This window comes from Drosophila sulfurigaster, chromosome 3 (assembly GCF_023558435.1).
Source record: "Drosophila sulfurigaster albostrigata strain 15112-1811.04 chromosome 3, ASM2355843v2, whole genome shotgun sequence".
NCBI lineage: Eukaryota > Metazoa > Arthropoda > Insecta > Diptera > Drosophilidae > Drosophila > Drosophila sulfurigaster.
The window spans coordinates 19,607,127-19,624,076 of record NC_084883.1 but is presented as its reverse complement, the minus strand read 5'-3'; the positions used below and the strand labels follow the sequence as shown (position 1 = coordinate 19,624,076).

Below are 16,950 nucleotides of genomic sequence, written 5' to 3'. Positions count from 1 at the left end.
TTGGCGCTGTGGATAAACTATTTCTCATTCGTCCCTTTTGAATTTGCTAAAGTCTAACATTAACAGTTTTGATTTTGGCAAATATTCTTAACATTAACATTAACACTAGGTGTCGCATTTTAGTTGGAGTTCTGCCTTCCTCTGGTACGGTTCGGTTTTCGCGAATTGCGTTGCGTTGATGTGTGTGTGACACTTTTTTATACGCAGAATATATTACAAGCAGTAACAAGGAGCAAAATTGTGGTGTACAAGAAAAAACGGTGCGCAAAATTGCCTATCAATTTTCTGCACAAGGTGTGTAAATAAAAAATATTACCAAATGTGGCAGGTGTGAAATGAAATTGAAACTGTAAACAAAAGCGCGCAAAAAAAAATCAAGCATGCATAGAAATCTGTGTTTGTGTAAGAGTATGTATGTTTGTGTTACTTTGGTTCAATAGGAGGGAAGCTAAACGTTATCAGTGCGCAATTAATTAATTGATTAATAAATATTATTACACCACTTAAAACGTTGTGTTAGTTTGCGTGTGTGTTTGTTGCAAGTGAAAGTAATTGCGGCAACGGTAAATTGTGCAAATTCGTGTACAGATTTTTGCCAATTTATGAATGAGAACTGACAGCGGAAGTGCCAATTGACTTTTATAAATATTAGCACGAGTTTTTATTCAAATATTATGCACGGTAGACATAGCAAATCAGGCATATTATATTAACTATGTACATATTTATGTCGCTGCCCTTCATATTAGGTCATCGACGGGGGGAGCGCAGAGAACAATTCCAAGTCCCATAGACAAGGCAAAAAGCACAAGAAAGTAACGAGTCTGGAGTCGCGCAACCCGCACAAAATTGAACTGCATAAACAGTTTATTTTTATAAAGGAAAAACAGCTGCAAGTTCAGGTTCGCCAAGTGCTTACATACTTACAAAACTTGTAACCCTCACAAAATTACATTACTCACCGACACACACAAACACTGTGTTTGAGTGTACACACATTCACACTCACCCACATGTACACAGGTTTCAGTAAAAGCGCAAAAAAGCTAAAGCGTTAACCGTTCAACACGTTTAAAACAAAAAAAAAACCATATCCAGCTGTAGAGAAACAAGCAGAAGCAACAACATGCAAACACACCATGAAAATACATAATAATAACCGTCGAAGGCGCAATAACAGCAACAGCAGCAAGAACAACAAACAACGTGACGACGGGTTACATAGTGTGAGAGTGAGAAAGGTAGACAGAGAGACTTGAGAGAGCGCAGCCAGCAGGTATGCTCATTAAAGCTTAAGAGAGCACCGCTAGGAAGAGAAGCTGAGCAAGCTTTTTGTTGGCACAGCTGATTATAAATCGCAAACCAGTGTAAATGTGTGTGTGTGTGTCGTTGTCCTGTTTCAGAGTGTGTGAGAGAGAGAGAGAGGGAGAAAACTTGACTTATGTGGGCCAACGACAACAAGTGCCGAGAGGGTTAATTAAACTCTTAGACGCTTATGATTTGGCCCCCAAAAAACAGCACTAGACAACAAGGTCTAGGCACGCACATGGCAATCACATTGACACACTTATCTCTAGCTGACAACTTGCCAAAAATAAAAAAACACAACACAAATATTTCTTATAAGTTATAAATAAAAAAAAAGTGTTTCAAAGCTTCGCTGATGCGAGACACAAAGTCAATAGACCATGTTATTGGCACTGTTAATGTTAAGCCAAATGAATAGTCAATGTTATTGGCACTGTTAATGCTGAGCACATATTATGTCAATGTTATTAGCACTGTTAATATTGAGCAAATATTATGCTAAGCTGTTAATGCTTAACGGAAACGCTTATTGATCGCAGTTTGATCGCCTTGAAAATAGTAATAAATTGCCAAATTTTTTTTTAGCTGACTGACACATATCTTAACGCATGAAAAAATCACTTTTGATGAAGCTGTCGAGTCATGCCTTTTGAGTTTTAACGCATTTTTGAAGCTCTGCAATTAAAATCTTGATGTGGAAGGCCTTTGTTTGTTGTCTCTGCATAGCTATTCGAGGAATTTTGCTCATCAAAAACGAGAAACATGTCAACAGATAACTGCGCAAAGCAAAAATTGAATTTGTTTTGTTTCCAAGAAGTATCGGTTGTGGGCCCCCATCAATGCTCATTCCCCCTCGAGGCTTTAATACAGTCAAAGTTAGCCAGTCAGCCTCATCCATCCATCCAACCGCCTCTCCTCCGCTCGTCCTCAGTATGTGTATGTTAGACCATCAGCCATCCCTTGAAGCAACAGCGGCGAAGCAGCTCCCTCGCTTTTGCCATCAAAGTTTCTGCAGAATTTCGAAAGTTGTGCTCTCGATTGTGGCCATTACAGCTTCGACCGGCAACAACAGCGGATGTGTGTGTGTCTGTGTATCTGTGTGTGCATGCAACTTGGCTGCGGCTTTAATAAACAAAATTAATTAAAATATTAAAAGTAATATGCGCTTATTATTTGTTTAACTATTTATAGCTGGCCTAGCATTCAGTACAAACGACCGCAAGTGGTTGCCCAGGAAACTAGAAAAACACAAGGTCGTCGCTTGCATCGCATAAGGAAAATAATAACAAGAGGCATTACTGGAGACAAGCCTAACACGCACGTAAGTTCTCTCTGTCTGTCTTGGTTGGATATTTAAGTGTTTGCCATAATTGCCTCTATTGATTTGTGGCGCAATTATAGCCTAAGATTTAAGGCTGATGTATATAAAGCTCTGGCAATTTGATGAAGGTAAATACGCCTTCGACTGATTAACTCTAAGCTACTTATGTATGCCTCAATACAGTTCATAAAGGTTGTGTACAAGAAACACCCAAGCCGAAAAAAAGTGAGACAAAAGCAACCAAAACAAAACAAAAAAAAAAAAAGGGTCAGGAATTTTTGGAATTTAATTTGTAAATAATTCAACACTGATTTGTTTTTTTCGTCTTTGCCTTTTGCTCTACACGTACTTGATCCTTTTCTTGTTGGTCCGCAAACCCAAAGTCAGGTAAGAAAAGGAACAAATTGCACTGTCCGTTACGTATACTTAATATGCTAATCAAATTTTCTCTTTCGATTGCGTGTGTGTGTGCGTTTGTGTTTGTTAACTGCCGCTAACTGTGTGTACATGTCTATAACTGTGCAAATACACACAATACTTTGTATATCCTGTTGAAGTCCTGCTGGCCTCGCCCACCTTTGAGACTCGCACACATACAACACACATATGAGCTTGTTTTTTGGCACGCGCCGTTTGCTCACTTGGCTCCCCAGAGGGTTTAGCAAATTTTCTTTTTTTTCCAGTTCTGTTCTGTTCTGTGACTTGGCGACCTCAATGCTCGGCGCCACAAAGGATCCTTTGGCCTCGCCACACACACACACACACTCACAGAACAGCTTTCGCTCTCTCTCGCTTTTTGATTTTTGCACAAATAATAATGCTGAAGCGAGCGCAGTTCGTCAATTGACCCTTGACTTTCTTCAAAGGTGTCTGTGAAGCTCTCGTCTGCCTGCTGAATTTATCGAGCAATATGCATGCAATCGTTTGGCCCGTGTGCACTTGATATATTCATATCCTTGGCTTTTACCCTTCAGGGCTAACGGAAGTCGTCGCCCAAGTGCAATGTATGAGTATGTCCTTCAATACTATATACTACTTTTTTTCGAGTGCTCAAATTTCCGCATATTGCCTGATATGTTAAGACGTATTAAACTTTTATTGGCAATCATGAGATGTTTCCAAGAAAACTCATTGTTAGCCACAAAATTGCGTATACGCAGAGTTAATCAAGTGTTTCCGCATAGATAATTGAGTTGATTGAATATAATTGATAAGAGCGCCCCCAAGAGTCGTTCTCTCCATTCTTGATGTCGTCGTTGTCATCGTTGTTGTCGTTGTCATCGATGTCAATGATTAACACGTCAAAAGGCATGGCCTTTTCGGGCAAAAGCAAAGCACTTGGGAGCACTCGTCTAAGCCAAATAGCTGTCATGTCCTTAACCATCATTTTGGCCATCGAAATTATCGATTGTCGTCTCTTTTTGCATGGCATCCTCTTGTTAGCTTGCCTTGCCTTGCCTTTCGCCTTGCCCTTGCCCTTGCTCATATTTCGACAGTGCTCAGAACTCATTTCCTTTCAGTAATTTTGTGGTTCAGCTGCCGTGACGCCGTTAAAAACCACATTTTTTATGGCTCCATATACACGACGAGCAAACCTTATTCATATGGGAACACATTTATATATGTGTGTGCACATAAGAGTGCTTTGTGTGTAGTGTCACACACATTCCCAGGCACATTCTGATTCACTAAAACAAGAATGCGACCTTGTTTGACGCATCTCAACTGAAAACGTTGCGTATACGCAATGTGCATGTAAATTCATGCGTTCGTTCGTCCGTTCGTTCGTTTGCTTAACTTTCATTATCAATGCCAATGCTGCCCGAAACATCTAACAATGTTTGCTACTATTGTGTGTGTGTATTTATACAATAGCAAAAAACTAGCACGCACTTTGTCAATCTGTCTATCGTGCTGAGCAAAAATGTATCTACAACTTTGTCCGATGCTTAAGCAGCTTACACATTGAAGCACATTCATTTCTAGACAGCAAATGGCAAAGTTTTATGTATAGCAGGAAAGTAAAAGTAAATGTGACGGCAAATATGAACATTACTGCAAATACACGCTTCGTTTGCAAATAATCTTTACATATGTCAGAAGAGATAAGTTTAGTTTTTGTAAGTTGAAGATTTTTGTCCGTATGAGGACCTATATAGAGATAGAAATACAGATAGAGATAGTGATAGTGATAGAGATAAAAATAGAGCAACATTAATATTGTATATATATATATATTATATATTAATATTGTATATATCGACATTTTCGGTATATTAACGTCACAATGTTCGGTATTTTCGGTGTATTGAGTTGAATATCATGCCATTTCTTGGTATACTGATATCGCCTATTCTGGTATTTTTCGGTATATTAATATGTTAGATTTCGGTGTATTTTCAGCATATTGGCATGGTATATTTAAATTATATTACCGCACTGCTTTGCATTTCTAAGGAATGGATAGCGGGTATCTCACAGTCGAGCACACTCCACTTCAGCCTGCTTGTTTATATTAAATAAGAATATGTGGAAGGCTTTGTTTAAGTTTCTAAAATGCCAAAATTGAAGCCTAGGTGATATGAACTCGGAAATGGTGTGCTCAGTTATTTAAATTCAAATGTAAATTTATTAGCAAGAAGCAAGAATTTTATTAGTAGGCCAATTTGTTGAATTTTTAAAAACTTAGAGACAGCTGAAGGTCATTTTGCTTAAATTATATCAGAATGGAAAAGTCTAAGCGACACTTTGATACTTTGTGTACTGTCTGGCTTTAAAGTCTATTATTAAATACCTAACATTTGTTTGATGAATTAATATAGAAGAGCTAAGCGTAGAGATAACAAACAGCTGCTGATTGCAGCTGAGACACAGCAGGGCATTGACTAGTCGCATTTGTTTTGATTATTCAACCTGGTAATTTGTGGCTATACTTATGCTATTTATTGCCACAATGACAACAATAAACAATGCATTTATATTGAGTGAGTGAGTGAGTGTTTGTGAGAAAGAGTGTAAGTGTTTTGCACTTGGCTAACTGCTCTCTTCGATCTTTATTTCGTTTTCATTTTCGTTTCAATTGTTACCTCTACGCTCGACACTTGAACACTCTCTATCTTTGCCTCTTTATCGCTCTGCGAGTCTCTCGTTTCAACCTCTCGCGCTTTATCTCTCTCTCTTTTACACTCACTCTATCTCACTACGATTGCTTATCTGTTTTTTTTGTTTGCTGCAATGAAATTATTCAATTTTAGTTGAGTTAAATTTTGCATTCAGCAAATCATTTTTTGTTTTTGCATTTCAATCTCGCAGCGAAACGCGCGACGTTCGCAACAAATTTCTACAATATTTCGAAACAGAAAATAAACGAAATCGAAACAAATAGTATAACAACAAACATTTAAATTTTGGTTGTTGACGTGTGTTTTTATTTTTTTGGCGCGCGCGTTTTTGTGTTTTTGTTTTTATTTTTAGTTACGATTTGTTGTCGCATAAATTTCGCAAGTTGTTTTCGAAACGACGAAATTGTTGTTGATGTGTTGTGAAGAGCAATGAAAAAAATGCGTATACGCAGCTTGAAATATGCCACGAATTGTGTGTTGTAAGTTGTAAGATTTCTCAATAGACTTGCAGCAGCAGAAAATGAAAATCAAAATGAAAATGAAAGAAAACAAAAGCAAAAACCAAACTATTCTTTGCTTCTGTGCAGCGGCCGCAGGATGAGCAGCAGCAACAACAAAAACAGCAACAATGATGGCGGTGGCGGTGGCGCTGGCGTCGGTGGGAATATTGGGAACACTATCGGAGGACCATCACCAACAACTCCAACAGCTGGCGGCACTGTTGGCGTTGGCGTTGTCTCCGGTTCCAGTCGACGTCTAGTGCATTTGACAGGCGGCAGCAGCAGCGTCGGCGGCATCGGCAGCGGCAGCGGTGGCAACAGCAGCAGCGGCGGCGGCAGCAATCGTGGAGCAGCCATGGGCAATGTTGTTGGCTGGCTGAAGCAGGTTTCTGTTTTCCCTTCTGTCTCTCTCTCTCTCTGTATCTGAGTGTGTCATTGTGTGTGTGTGTGTGTGTGTGTATGTGCATTGTGGATGTCTATGTTGTTGTTGGTGTTGCACTTGAGCTAAAGCCGAAGCAGTTACTCAGCTCAGCTCAAATTACGACACACTAAATTACGCCCACACACCTTTGTGTTTTGCACACTTTACGAAACTCCACCTTCTCATCCTTCGTTTTGTTGTCGTTGTCGTTGTCGTAATGTAATCTCCTGCACAAGCTTTATACCTACTACTTACTCTGTAATATACTATATATGCACCCTCCAATCCCAACCCCAACCCCCCAAACACACCTTCTGCTTCACTATTTAGTTGCAAGAGCGGAAGTGCGCTTTGTCCAAAAGGCACGTCTCTTACTTAAAAGGCAAATAACTTTGCTGCCAAAGCAAAGAAAAAGAAAAAACAATGAAAATTAAATGACATCATTCTCTATTACAGTATTTATGTGTACCTGCACTTATTTTTATTTGTTTAATAAATGCAACAAACTATTTAATCTTTTATTTTACATTTATTATATCTAAGGTATAATATTGAAAATTGTATTTCTTTAAATTTGAGTTGATTTCTTCTTTTTGTGTGTGCTAAATTTAAATTCAATTTTATTCGTTAGAGGTAGACTTCTTTCAACAATAATTATATGTACCATATATAATTGTTTTCGTTGTTATTTATGAAATTGGCAGTAGATATCATAAAAATTGTGTGTACCTTCCTCTCTCTTTTTTTATCTATTTATTGTAAAGATATTAGATATCAAAGGATTCTTCTTAATTGATATATATATTTTTTTCGAAATTTCTGCAGCTTACAATTTTGTTTCAATAGATTGGTTTTTAATATAATTTTCTTAATTTGTTTGATGACGTCCGGAGTATCTTCTTTTTCTATGGGTACACTTTTAAATTCTCTAAGAAAGTTCCAACATAATTTATTACATTTGTAGTTGTTTTCGTTAGAAAAATTATATGCTATTCTTATTCTTTGTAAATCAAAGTAAGCTTGTTTTATATTTCATAATAAATGTTCGTTTTTTTTGCCTTTGTTCGAAATGATTTATTTATCTCGTTCGAATTTATATTTTATTTTATTTGGTTCTCCAAAATGATTTTATGAATTTCTTTGGTGCTTTCCTTAAAACAAAATTGTATAAAGTTAGATCAGTATTAATTATTGTTTTATTTTTATTTTTAATGAATCTGTAGGTTTGTTTACTTTAATTCGAATTAAGAAAATATTTCATGATTTCAATTCCTCGTAGTTATTTTAAGTTAGCTCGTTGGCGACCTGTCTTCTCCCCCCTCTAAATTGGATTATCTAAGAACTATTGCAACCATTTTGATTTAAGCTGATCTGTTAGATCAGTTCAGTTTTTCCCTTGGCTGCTAAATGTCTATCGATAGAATCTATGTCTATATATGCACCGCAATTATATTGTTCCTTTGCTAATCTGCATGAATCTCCTCGTTTTACAGGCTTCCATTGAGGTGCGAGACGCTGGCACCCGGACACTGTCGATGCTACAGAGCACCAATCCAAATTTTCGCTCCCTCGACCTCTCCCTCGCTCCCACAGTCTCGGTGTCCGCATCGTCCGGCAGTGTGCCGACCACAACAAGTGCCGAGGGTTCGTTGAGCGGCTCGACAATCTCGGCTGGCTGCATTGGCATTGCCCAGGACGAGGAGACCTGCGACACCAAATTGCTGACACGTACGCGTGCCTACGCATCCGTTAGTCAACCGCAGAGTCCGCGTCATCGAGTGCGTGGCACACCGAACGGCCTGACTGGACGTTCCACATCGATATCATCACAGCTGGAGAAGACAAAGAAGCTGCTGAAGATGACAGAGGGTGAGGATAAACCATTGACCATCCTACACTACAACGATGTCTACAACATTGAGTCCATGGCCGAAACAGAGCCAATCGGTGGCGCCGCTCGCTTTGCCACAGCCATCAAGAGCTATGCACACTTGAATCCTCTCGTGCTATTCAGTGGCGATGCCTTCTCGCCCAGCATGCGTAAGTATCGCCTCACTCCCCTTGGCATAGCTAATGAACTGCCATTAATTATTGCTACATCCCACAGTGAGCACCTTCACACAGGGCGAGCAGATGATTCCTGTGCTCAATCAAGTGGGCACACACTGCGCCGTCTTTGGCAATCACGATTTCGGTGAGTCCTTGGATTTAAATTTAAGGAATTGCTACGCTTAAAGTGAGGAAGAATTTAATTGATTTCTTCGAAGTAAACTTTAATGTTATGCTTGGAAATGTTAATTCAGCAGCTGCTGAAGTAGAAATGCATATTTATAGAATCAGAGCAGTTACAACTTGTAACTTCAACCAAAGTCTTAGAATACTTTAAAATATTCTATGTTCCTTGCTTTACCTAAATATTATGATAAGAAATGCTAATGCAGAATTTGAGATTGCTATATTTAGATGATAAACTTGAACACAGATATTTAAATAGGAAATATAATTTTAATAGGTAAAGCAAATTAATGCCAGTGCTGAAGAAAATAAATCGTTGCTTAAGTTAATGTAATGCAAGGCAGTCGTAAAATAAGAATAATGAAATAATGTTCAGATAATTCTATTTTTATATTCTAAACATGAATTTTAGAGACATTAATAGCAAAATTGTTGATTCTTAGCAAAAGGGTCTTAGAATTTAAACAGCTTAACAAATGCATTATTTGCTGCTAAAAATAGAGCGTTGATTATGCCACACTAAAATGCAGATATTTGTACAGATAAAATTCTATATTAAGATGCTAAGCAATACTAATTTATTTATTATTCATTAATTAAAAACATCAGAAAGAAGAAAAGCTATATTGCGATCTATGTGAAAAAGTTTAAGTAGAAATAAAATGGTGTAAAATATTCGTTGCGTATGCTAAGTTCATATTAAAAAGAATGTAATTTTATATTAAGATGCTAAACATAAAGATATAGAATTTTAATGACAATGTTGCTATCTAATCAGCTTACAAATGAATGCAACATCTGATGCAGTATAAAAGATATTAAATATGACTTAAAATGGTTGTCTATAAAAGGATACGTAAATTATATTAACTTTGTTCTCTCTATCTTAACTAGATCATGGCCTAGATGTGCTGGTCAAGCTGATTAAGAAAACTGAATTTCCCTGGCTGATGTCGAATGTGGTTGACAACGAAACTGGACGCCCGCTGGGCGGTGGCAAAATCTCCCACTTCATATTGCACAATCAAATCTCGATTGGTCTCATTGGCCTCGTGGAGAGGGAATGGCTCGAAACATTGCCCACCATTGATCCCACCGAAGTCACCTACATTGATTATGTAGAGGCTGGCAATCGACTCGCTCGTGAGCTGCGCAACGAGGGCTGTGATCTGATCATTGCTCTGACTCACATGCGAACACCCAACGATATTAATCTGGCCGAGAAATGCAATGGCATCGACATCATTCTCGGTGGACACGATCATGTGCGTGAGGTGACGGAAATCAATGGCAAAATGATTGTAAAGTCTGGCACAGACTTCCAGCAATTCTCCGTCATCACAATCGAACGACAGGCGAACAATCGCACACAGTTCACCACGGATGTGCAGTGTGTGGATGTCACAGCCAAAATACCCGAAGATCCGGTGCTCAAAGAGGAGCTCTCCAAATATGCCAGTGAGTAGCAAAAGTGCCTAAAGTTCTAAGTCGAAATTCAAACTGAACTGTCTTTTTCTTTCCCACAGAGTTCATTGAGAGCAAGCTTAAGGATGTGATGGGCGTATTCAGCGTAGAGCTCGACGGACGCTTCTCACGTGTGCGCACCCAGGAGACAAATCTGGGCAACTGGGTCTGCGATGTGGTGCTGGCAGCTGTTGGCGCCGATGTGGTCATCATTAATGGCGGCACCTTCCGCTCGGATCGCATACATCCCGTGGGCGCCTTCACCATGGGTGATCTGGTTAATGTTATACCCATGCGGGATCCATTGATACTGTTGGAGGTTAAGGGCAGCGTGCTATGGCAAGCGTTGGAGAATGGCGTCTCTGCATATCCAAAGCTAGAGGGTCGCTTCCCTCAGGTGGCTGGCATTAGCTTTGCCTTTGATCCACAGGCTGCGCCTGGCAAACGCATTGATCCACAGCTCATTCAAGTGGGCGATGAGTATCTGAATCTCGAGCAGACTTACAAGCTGTGCGTCAAGAGCTACATCTTCATGGGCTGTGATGGATACACCATGTTCAAAGATGCCAAAGTGCTGGTGAGTAAACCAAAAAGGGTTTCACTGCTAAAGAGAGATTTTAATGCTTATTTTTGTGCAGATGGATGACGATGCCTGTCCCGAGTTGGGCATCACGCTGCAGAATCACTTTAAGGCAATCAATTCGCGCAAATGCGGCCAGAACACTAAGCATCGACAGTCGCTGGTGACGCTCTCGCGCAGACACAGCCTGGTGCAGTGCTTGGACAGCATGGATCTCGATGGTCCATCGCCCATACGTAAGCTATCGGTGGGACATCACAACAAGTCCATGGACTTGTCGCATGGCAACTCGCAGAAGGTAATAAAGTGGTGATTGGATGTAAAGATTTGCTTACTAAATGACTTTTTAACAGATGCTGCGTCGAGCTTCGCTGGATGACTTGGAGCAGTCGACTTGCGACTTGGCGCCGCAGGTGGAGCATCGTATTATTATGATACAGAACGAGGAGGTAGATACTAGAGTGTACAATACATTTGTTATAGATTAACCTCTTTTTTTTATCATCCTTTGCAGCATCATCGACAGTTGGTGTACAAGAAGGAGACGCACATCATGAACTCAACGATCACCGAGGCAGAGGACGAGTAAAGTTCTATTTTATGCTTTTTATATTTGCATTTACGTTTACTTTTCATTTCCACTTCTCTTTTCCTTTTTCTTTTTTTGTTTGTAGTTACAAAATTAGACAACTTGATACGAATTGTAGGGCAATTACCGATATGGAAAAGCATATATGAGTTAAGTTTAAAGTAAAGATTAAATGTAGTACAAGTTTAGTTATGCGATCGGATTTAAAATCGATCAACTTGTTTATATATTTAGATATGTTATTTATTACTTAGTTTCACTAAGTTTGTTTGTAAACACTTCAAGACTTCTTTAATGGAAACAAACTCTACGCGAACTTGATATACATACATTGATATTAATATTTTATATGTGTACCTAAAAAGTTTAACATAAGTTAAGACAAGTTGATAAATTTAAGTTTACGAAATGATCAAATGTTTTTATTTTTAACTTTTTGTTTACCCTTGCAGGGTCAAGAACTAGAGAGTATGTGTAGTATTTTACGAAACAGGGTAAATTAAGATCGAAATGCCAAATTTTCTTGTAGTTTCGACATTACAGATTCAGTTGTTCCTTGTCTGATTGAGCTGGATCAATGTGAAATACATTAGTTGCCTTCAGTGCAATCGATCAAAGAATAGATATGTATAAATAAGTTTTATTTAGCATAGATATATTGGTAGAAATCTTACAATTGGAGATGCAAAACGAGTTAAATTTACAAATTTTATTTTAAGTTAAGAAAAACGATCATTTAGCTTTAATGTACAACTCTTAGAAGAACCGTCTGCAAGGGTATTTCGATTTCGGCTTGCCGATTGAAACTATGTTTTCATTTGACATTCGACATTCCGTACATTTCCCCCATGCAAAATCCGTCGATCAACGTAAAGGTTGTAGCAGTATTTTACACACACATTTTATAAACACATCATACATACATAGATAATATTGATTTTAGATGTGCCCCTCGCCCCCTCGGTAAACCTGTGTAGCTAGTGTAGTGTCTTTTGGGATAGGTTCAGGTTCAGATTGATGATAGAGCTATTACCTATTAGTGAGCTGAGCTGTTGAAAACTCAAGAAACAAGAAAGTAAGCAATATTTTCGATATTGTAGGGTATTGTGTGTGAGCGTATATATTTTTATGGGAACTTTTGGGGCGCGACGCTTAAAGAATGTTGAACGTGTGTTTGTTTGCGAACAATGAATGCAATCAGATGAACTTTTTGTATAGAACAAGAATGAAAAAGTGAAATAATTAATGCTTTGCCAGTTTCCTGTGCTCAAACAAAGCAACAAAGTATGAGTAGCATTCCTTATAACAAAAAAAAACTATAAATAAAATGCAGTGCGCAATATTTTAAACGATTAAATAATGCAATTGAATTGCCAACAAACAAAAAGAAAAACACAAAAAAAAAATTAAAAAGAATTTAAAGAAAATAGTTAATATGTGTATACAGACCAAAAGCAAACAAATCAATTACATAAAGGTAAACAATAGGAGGACAAATTGAATAGCAAAACCGATGTCAGAGCTAAATCAATGTCCATGCTTTAAAATACATACAAAAAGTTAACTAAATGTACAATATAGCGTATATGTTTAGAGAGTACTACATTACAACTAGCAGCAGCGGGTGTTGCTTAACTATCCATCTTCGTTCGTCTCTAACCTTTGTATCTTTATTCAACTTCACACTTCCTCACTTGTCTTTCGATTTTAACAAAACTGACACAAGCTCAACTAATTTACAATTGGTATAACTACATAAAAAAGATGAGAATAATTAAAACAAACATATACATAAATTCCTTTCGATATGTGTTATATTGAACATGTATTGAACAAATCGCTTTATGTAAAACATTTATTAATACAAATATTAAACTGAAAATAAACATTTGCTTCATTTGGCAAACAAATTTTTGAATTCGTTATTCAATTGAAGGAAGCACTTGGTGTTAGTGTCAGAGGGATTAATACTTTTTTCAACTTTAAATGCTTTCGGGTTGAAACTAATAACTAGTAATATGTATATCGTTAATTATGTGCTAAACATTGTTAATAGAACTGCAACACCAGCGTCTTAATGGCACTGGCTATGTGAAAGGCGCAATCTCGCACCTCCAACGTATTTGTTTGTATCGCCTGCTTGTCATCCGCCTCAATTGATTTCTGCAGATTCTCACACTCGTGCTGAATGAGTATATTCTTGCGTGTTAGCTGCTTCAGAGTCTCTCGTGTGGTTTCACTCGCATTCGGGGGCTGTGGCGGTTGTAGGAAATATGTTTTTGACTATGCAATTGATCGACCTTCCCCCTCTAACTTACCAGATTGGCATAGAGTGCTATCAAATCAGTCACAGCGCTGCGTATGCGTTCGCCATGCGGCGCTATTGATTGCTTCTCCGCCTCGCAGGTGGGATGCATGGCCTGAATGAGCTCCTTAAGGCAGCGTGTCACCAAATCGGACCGCACTTTAACCTCCTCACCAAATGGCTTGCCATCGCCAGCCATTTGATACATGCTCGTTGTGTTGCGCACATCGGTGTTGCCCTTGGCAAAATTGGATGCCAAACGTCGCTCATACATGCTGGCGGGTCGCTTAATGGTCGACTGTGTCGATGAACCATTCGACGAGGCGCTGTCTCCCCCAGCTGCGGCTGCAGTGACAGCTGAGTTGTTGCTGCCCTCGGGCAAAGAAAGCGGCTCGTGCTCCGAGTCGGGACTGTTGAGGCTCAAATCAATGCGACTAACAACAAAAAAAAAAACAGAACTTATAAAATGTAAATGATAAAGAAATAAATCAATCTCACAGTGGCTCATCGTAGACGCTGTTGTTCGAGGCGCTGCTGAACTTCGATTTGAGCTGCGAGTTCTCGCTGGACAGCTGCTGGACCACATTCTTCAGCTGACTGATCTCGGATTTGTATTCGTTGATCTGCTTGCGCAGCGTTTCCATTTCGTTTTGTGAGTTCGCATTGCGCGGCGGCGTATGAACAATGGCCTGAGTGAACAAAAGAGTAAATGAAATCATAATTAAATCATAAAAAATCAACTTAAAAACAATTAACTAAAAACTATAATTTAACATTTCGTATACATTTAAACTACACTTTAAACATTAGCAAATTCTACATTTATTTCGATTGGTTTTTTTGCGACTAGAAAAGCTTACAACTAAATGGGGTTCATCTACTACTTGTTCGACTGCTAATGAGGTTGGGCGCATATAGTTTTGTTTATATATTTGGAGAGGAGCAGTTGGAGCTAGGCACTACATTGACCAGTTGGAACACTTGATGGTTTGTGGCATCGCAACTTATGACTAACCAAAGCTATTGTTCAGCTTGAGTATCTTTTGGCGCATTAAGTTTACCTGCTGGGCCATTGGCGGCACCGGCGCATAGTCATCATCGCTGGCCACCGGATCGTAGATGGGCTCATCGTCCGACAGGTTCGGATCATGCACGCTCTGCTCAAACGAGCTGCTGTACATGGTCGAATTGTTGCCATACGGCAGCAGTTGCAGCGATTGTGTGGGCATTGGTGGGGCATCCAACGGACGCAGATTGGCCATGTTCTGGCGACGCAGCGCATCGATGAGCACATCGGTCAACAGACCGGCGAATTCAGCGCGATTGAAGCGTGCCAGCTTCTGACGACCCTGTCAAAGAATTAAGCTAATTAGTAAAAAGTGTATGCTAGACATGACGAGGTCAAACCTGATTGCGTGTGGCGCTCAAAAATGGATTTGCCGGCAGAAATGGCACCGTAGCATGTTCGGCATTCAGTGTGCTCGTTGACCAAACTGTTGAATACAATAAATTAGTATATAAGTAAATAGTTAACAATGCTTTCGACTCACTGGCTTCGCATTCGCGTCGATCGACTTCGTCGTAGAGATCCATGACGAGCTCTTCGAACATTTTGTTGGGCACCAGTTGGAGCTTGCCACGCGCAATCTTCAGCTGCTCACTAATCTCAGCGCCATTGGTCTCCGGTATAATTAAGTGACGACCACTCTACAAAAGCATGATTAGTTTAGTTTTAAACAATTTAAAATTAAACTCACGGCATGATCGGGTTTCTTGCCACCCATGAACATAATAAGTCTATCGGTTACATCATACATGGCGTCCAGCAGACGCTCCGCTATGGTACTATGATTGTTGGCCTTGGCCAACTCCAGCGGCGTCATGCCATTGCTGTCCAATGCATTGACATCGGCGCCATAGATGAGCAGCATTTCAATCTGCGAAGCCTGTCCAAACTTTGCAGCCATGTGCAAGGGCGTTGAACACTTCTCCTCGTGATAATAATTGGGATCGGCCCCTTGCACCAGAAAGCGCAACGAAGTTTCCAGATTGCTGGTGCGGACACTAGCATGCAGTTGCCGGCTTAGCTCCTGCTCCAGATTGTTGCCACCGCCGCCGCTACTGGAGTCATCGTCGTCTTGCAAGCTAGGCTTGAGTACAAAGTTCAGATTCACGTGCTTGGCCTTGATGAAGTCCGACTTGGTCGGATGCAGTGCATCCTTTGGTGTTGGCTTGCGCCAGCGGGGCACATGCTTACCGCCAGACGAATTCGTGGCGCCGTCGAGCAGATGATGCTCCCAGACGCTGTTGGCACCGTGCGCGTTTAGAGAATTCACAAAATTCAACACCGATGGCTCCCAGTTGCCTTGGCGCAGTGACTTCACAATAGATATATGACGCCCCAAACTGCGATGCACCGAACAGCAGTCGGCGCAGAGCAGAATGCCGCGATTTATAGATGCCCACGATGGATCTATTAGTGTAGTACATAAATATTAGTGTTGCTGCAATCACCCATCCACCTCTGCGCACTCACCCGTTGCTCCACAATCGCCGCAGACTTCGGTTTGCAGGCGTGACTTGCTGCGCGACATTATGTTGGCCGATTTACGTCTACCGCTGCTACCTAATGTCGATGAGGGCGTGGCCTCCAACTCTGGCGCTATAAATAACTTCTTATGCGCTTCGATTATGCTGCTGGCGAAACACATTCATGCATTTTTCCCTAGACACAAGATAGCGATAAAAAAACAAAAACACCAAAATTAATATGATGTGCAGTGACTCAGAGCACTAAGAAAACTGTCAGCAAACTTTGTAGCCACTTATGTGTGTGCGTTTAGGTGTAATTGTGAGCAATGCTACAATCGAATCAATTATGCAAATTACTTTTAATTAAACGCGATCGCCTCGTTCTGCTGCACTTTTTTCTTTACAATAGTGCGCTCATTTTTTTCCACCGCACAAGTGTACACACAAACAATGTTTATTTATAAACAGCGCAGAGTTGTCGCGTTGCTCCACTAAATATTGATGTTGTTTATGCACAAGGAATTTCACTTAAAATTATTATTTAATGTATAGTTACTAAATTTTTAATTACTC

At 39.7% G+C, this 16,950-nt stretch overlaps 2 protein-coding genes across 5 annotated transcripts; one reads left to right on the top strand and one right to left on the bottom strand.

Annotated features, from left to right (window-relative positions):
• Positions 1-5: 5 nt before the first annotated feature.
• Positions 6-12,967, top strand: LOC133846227 (mannosylglucosyl-3-phosphoglycerate phosphatase). 4 transcript variants are annotated; one of them, XM_062281049.1, is made up of 11 exons: positions 6-294; positions 2,500-2,629; positions 6,339-6,636; positions 8,166-8,712; positions 8,780-8,866; positions 9,802-10,365; positions 10,434-10,948; positions 11,010-11,249; positions 11,305-11,400; positions 11,466-11,536; positions 11,626-12,967. In XM_062281049.1, the coding sequence occupies exons 3-11, from the start codon at positions 6,349-6,351 to the stop codon at positions 11,687-11,689; spliced, it is 2,472 nt and encodes an 823-aa protein (XP_062137033.1). In that variant the 5' UTR covers positions 6-294; positions 2,500-2,629; positions 6,339-6,348; the 3' UTR covers positions 11,690-12,967. The 4 variants fall into 4 exon arrangements, with proteins under 4 accessions (XP_062137033.1, XP_062137035.1, XP_062137032.1 ...); XM_062281051.1 differs by lacking the exon at positions 6,339-6,636 and having other exon boundaries at positions 15-294; XM_062281048.1 differs by lacking the exons at positions 6-294; positions 2,500-2,629 and adding an exon at positions 5,983-6,230.
• A 361-nt stretch (positions 12,968-13,328) lies between these two features.
• On the bottom strand, positions 13,329-16,892 carry LOC133846229 (ARF GTPase-activating protein Git). Its single transcript, XM_062281053.1, has 9 exons — positions 16,735-16,892; positions 16,382-16,570; positions 15,603-16,318; positions 15,396-15,552; positions 15,253-15,338; positions 14,907-15,194; positions 14,344-14,534; positions 13,859-14,279; positions 13,329-13,793 (listed from the first exon to the last, which is right to left on the bottom strand). Exons 2-9 carry the CDS (start codon positions 16,554-16,556, stop codon positions 13,590-13,592), a joined length of 2,238 nt encoding a protein of 745 aa, XP_062137037.1. The 5' UTR covers positions 16,557-16,570; positions 16,735-16,892; the 3' UTR covers positions 13,329-13,589.
• Positions 16,893-16,950: the final 58 nt, after the last annotated feature.

Bases quoted from the DNA above. Each gene is read 5' to 3' on its own strand.
- LOC133846229 (XM_062281053.1), bottom strand. From the start codon at position 16,556: ATGTGTTTCGCCAGCAGCATAATCGAAGCGCATAAGAAGTTATTTATA. The intron at 15,195-15,252 runs GTTTGACCTCGT...ATTCTTTGACAG, and splicing joins TGAGCGCCACACGCAATCAG to GGTCGTCAGAAGCTGGCACG. The intron at 14,535-14,906 runs GTAAACTTAATG...TTGTTCACTCAG, and splicing joins TGCCGCCAATGGCCCAGCAG to GCCATTGTTCATACGCCGCC.
- LOC133846227 (XM_062281048.1), top strand. From the start codon at position 6,181: ATGAAAAAAATGCGTATACGCAGCTTGAAATATGCCACGAATTGTGTG. The intron at 10,366-10,433 runs GTGAGTAGCAAA...TCTTTCCCACAG, and splicing joins GGAGCTCTCCAAATATGCCA to AGTTCATTGAGAGCAAGCTT. The intron at 11,401-11,465 runs GTAGATACTAGA...CATCCTTTGCAG, and splicing joins TTATGATACAGAACGAGGAG to CATCATCGACAGTTGGTGTA.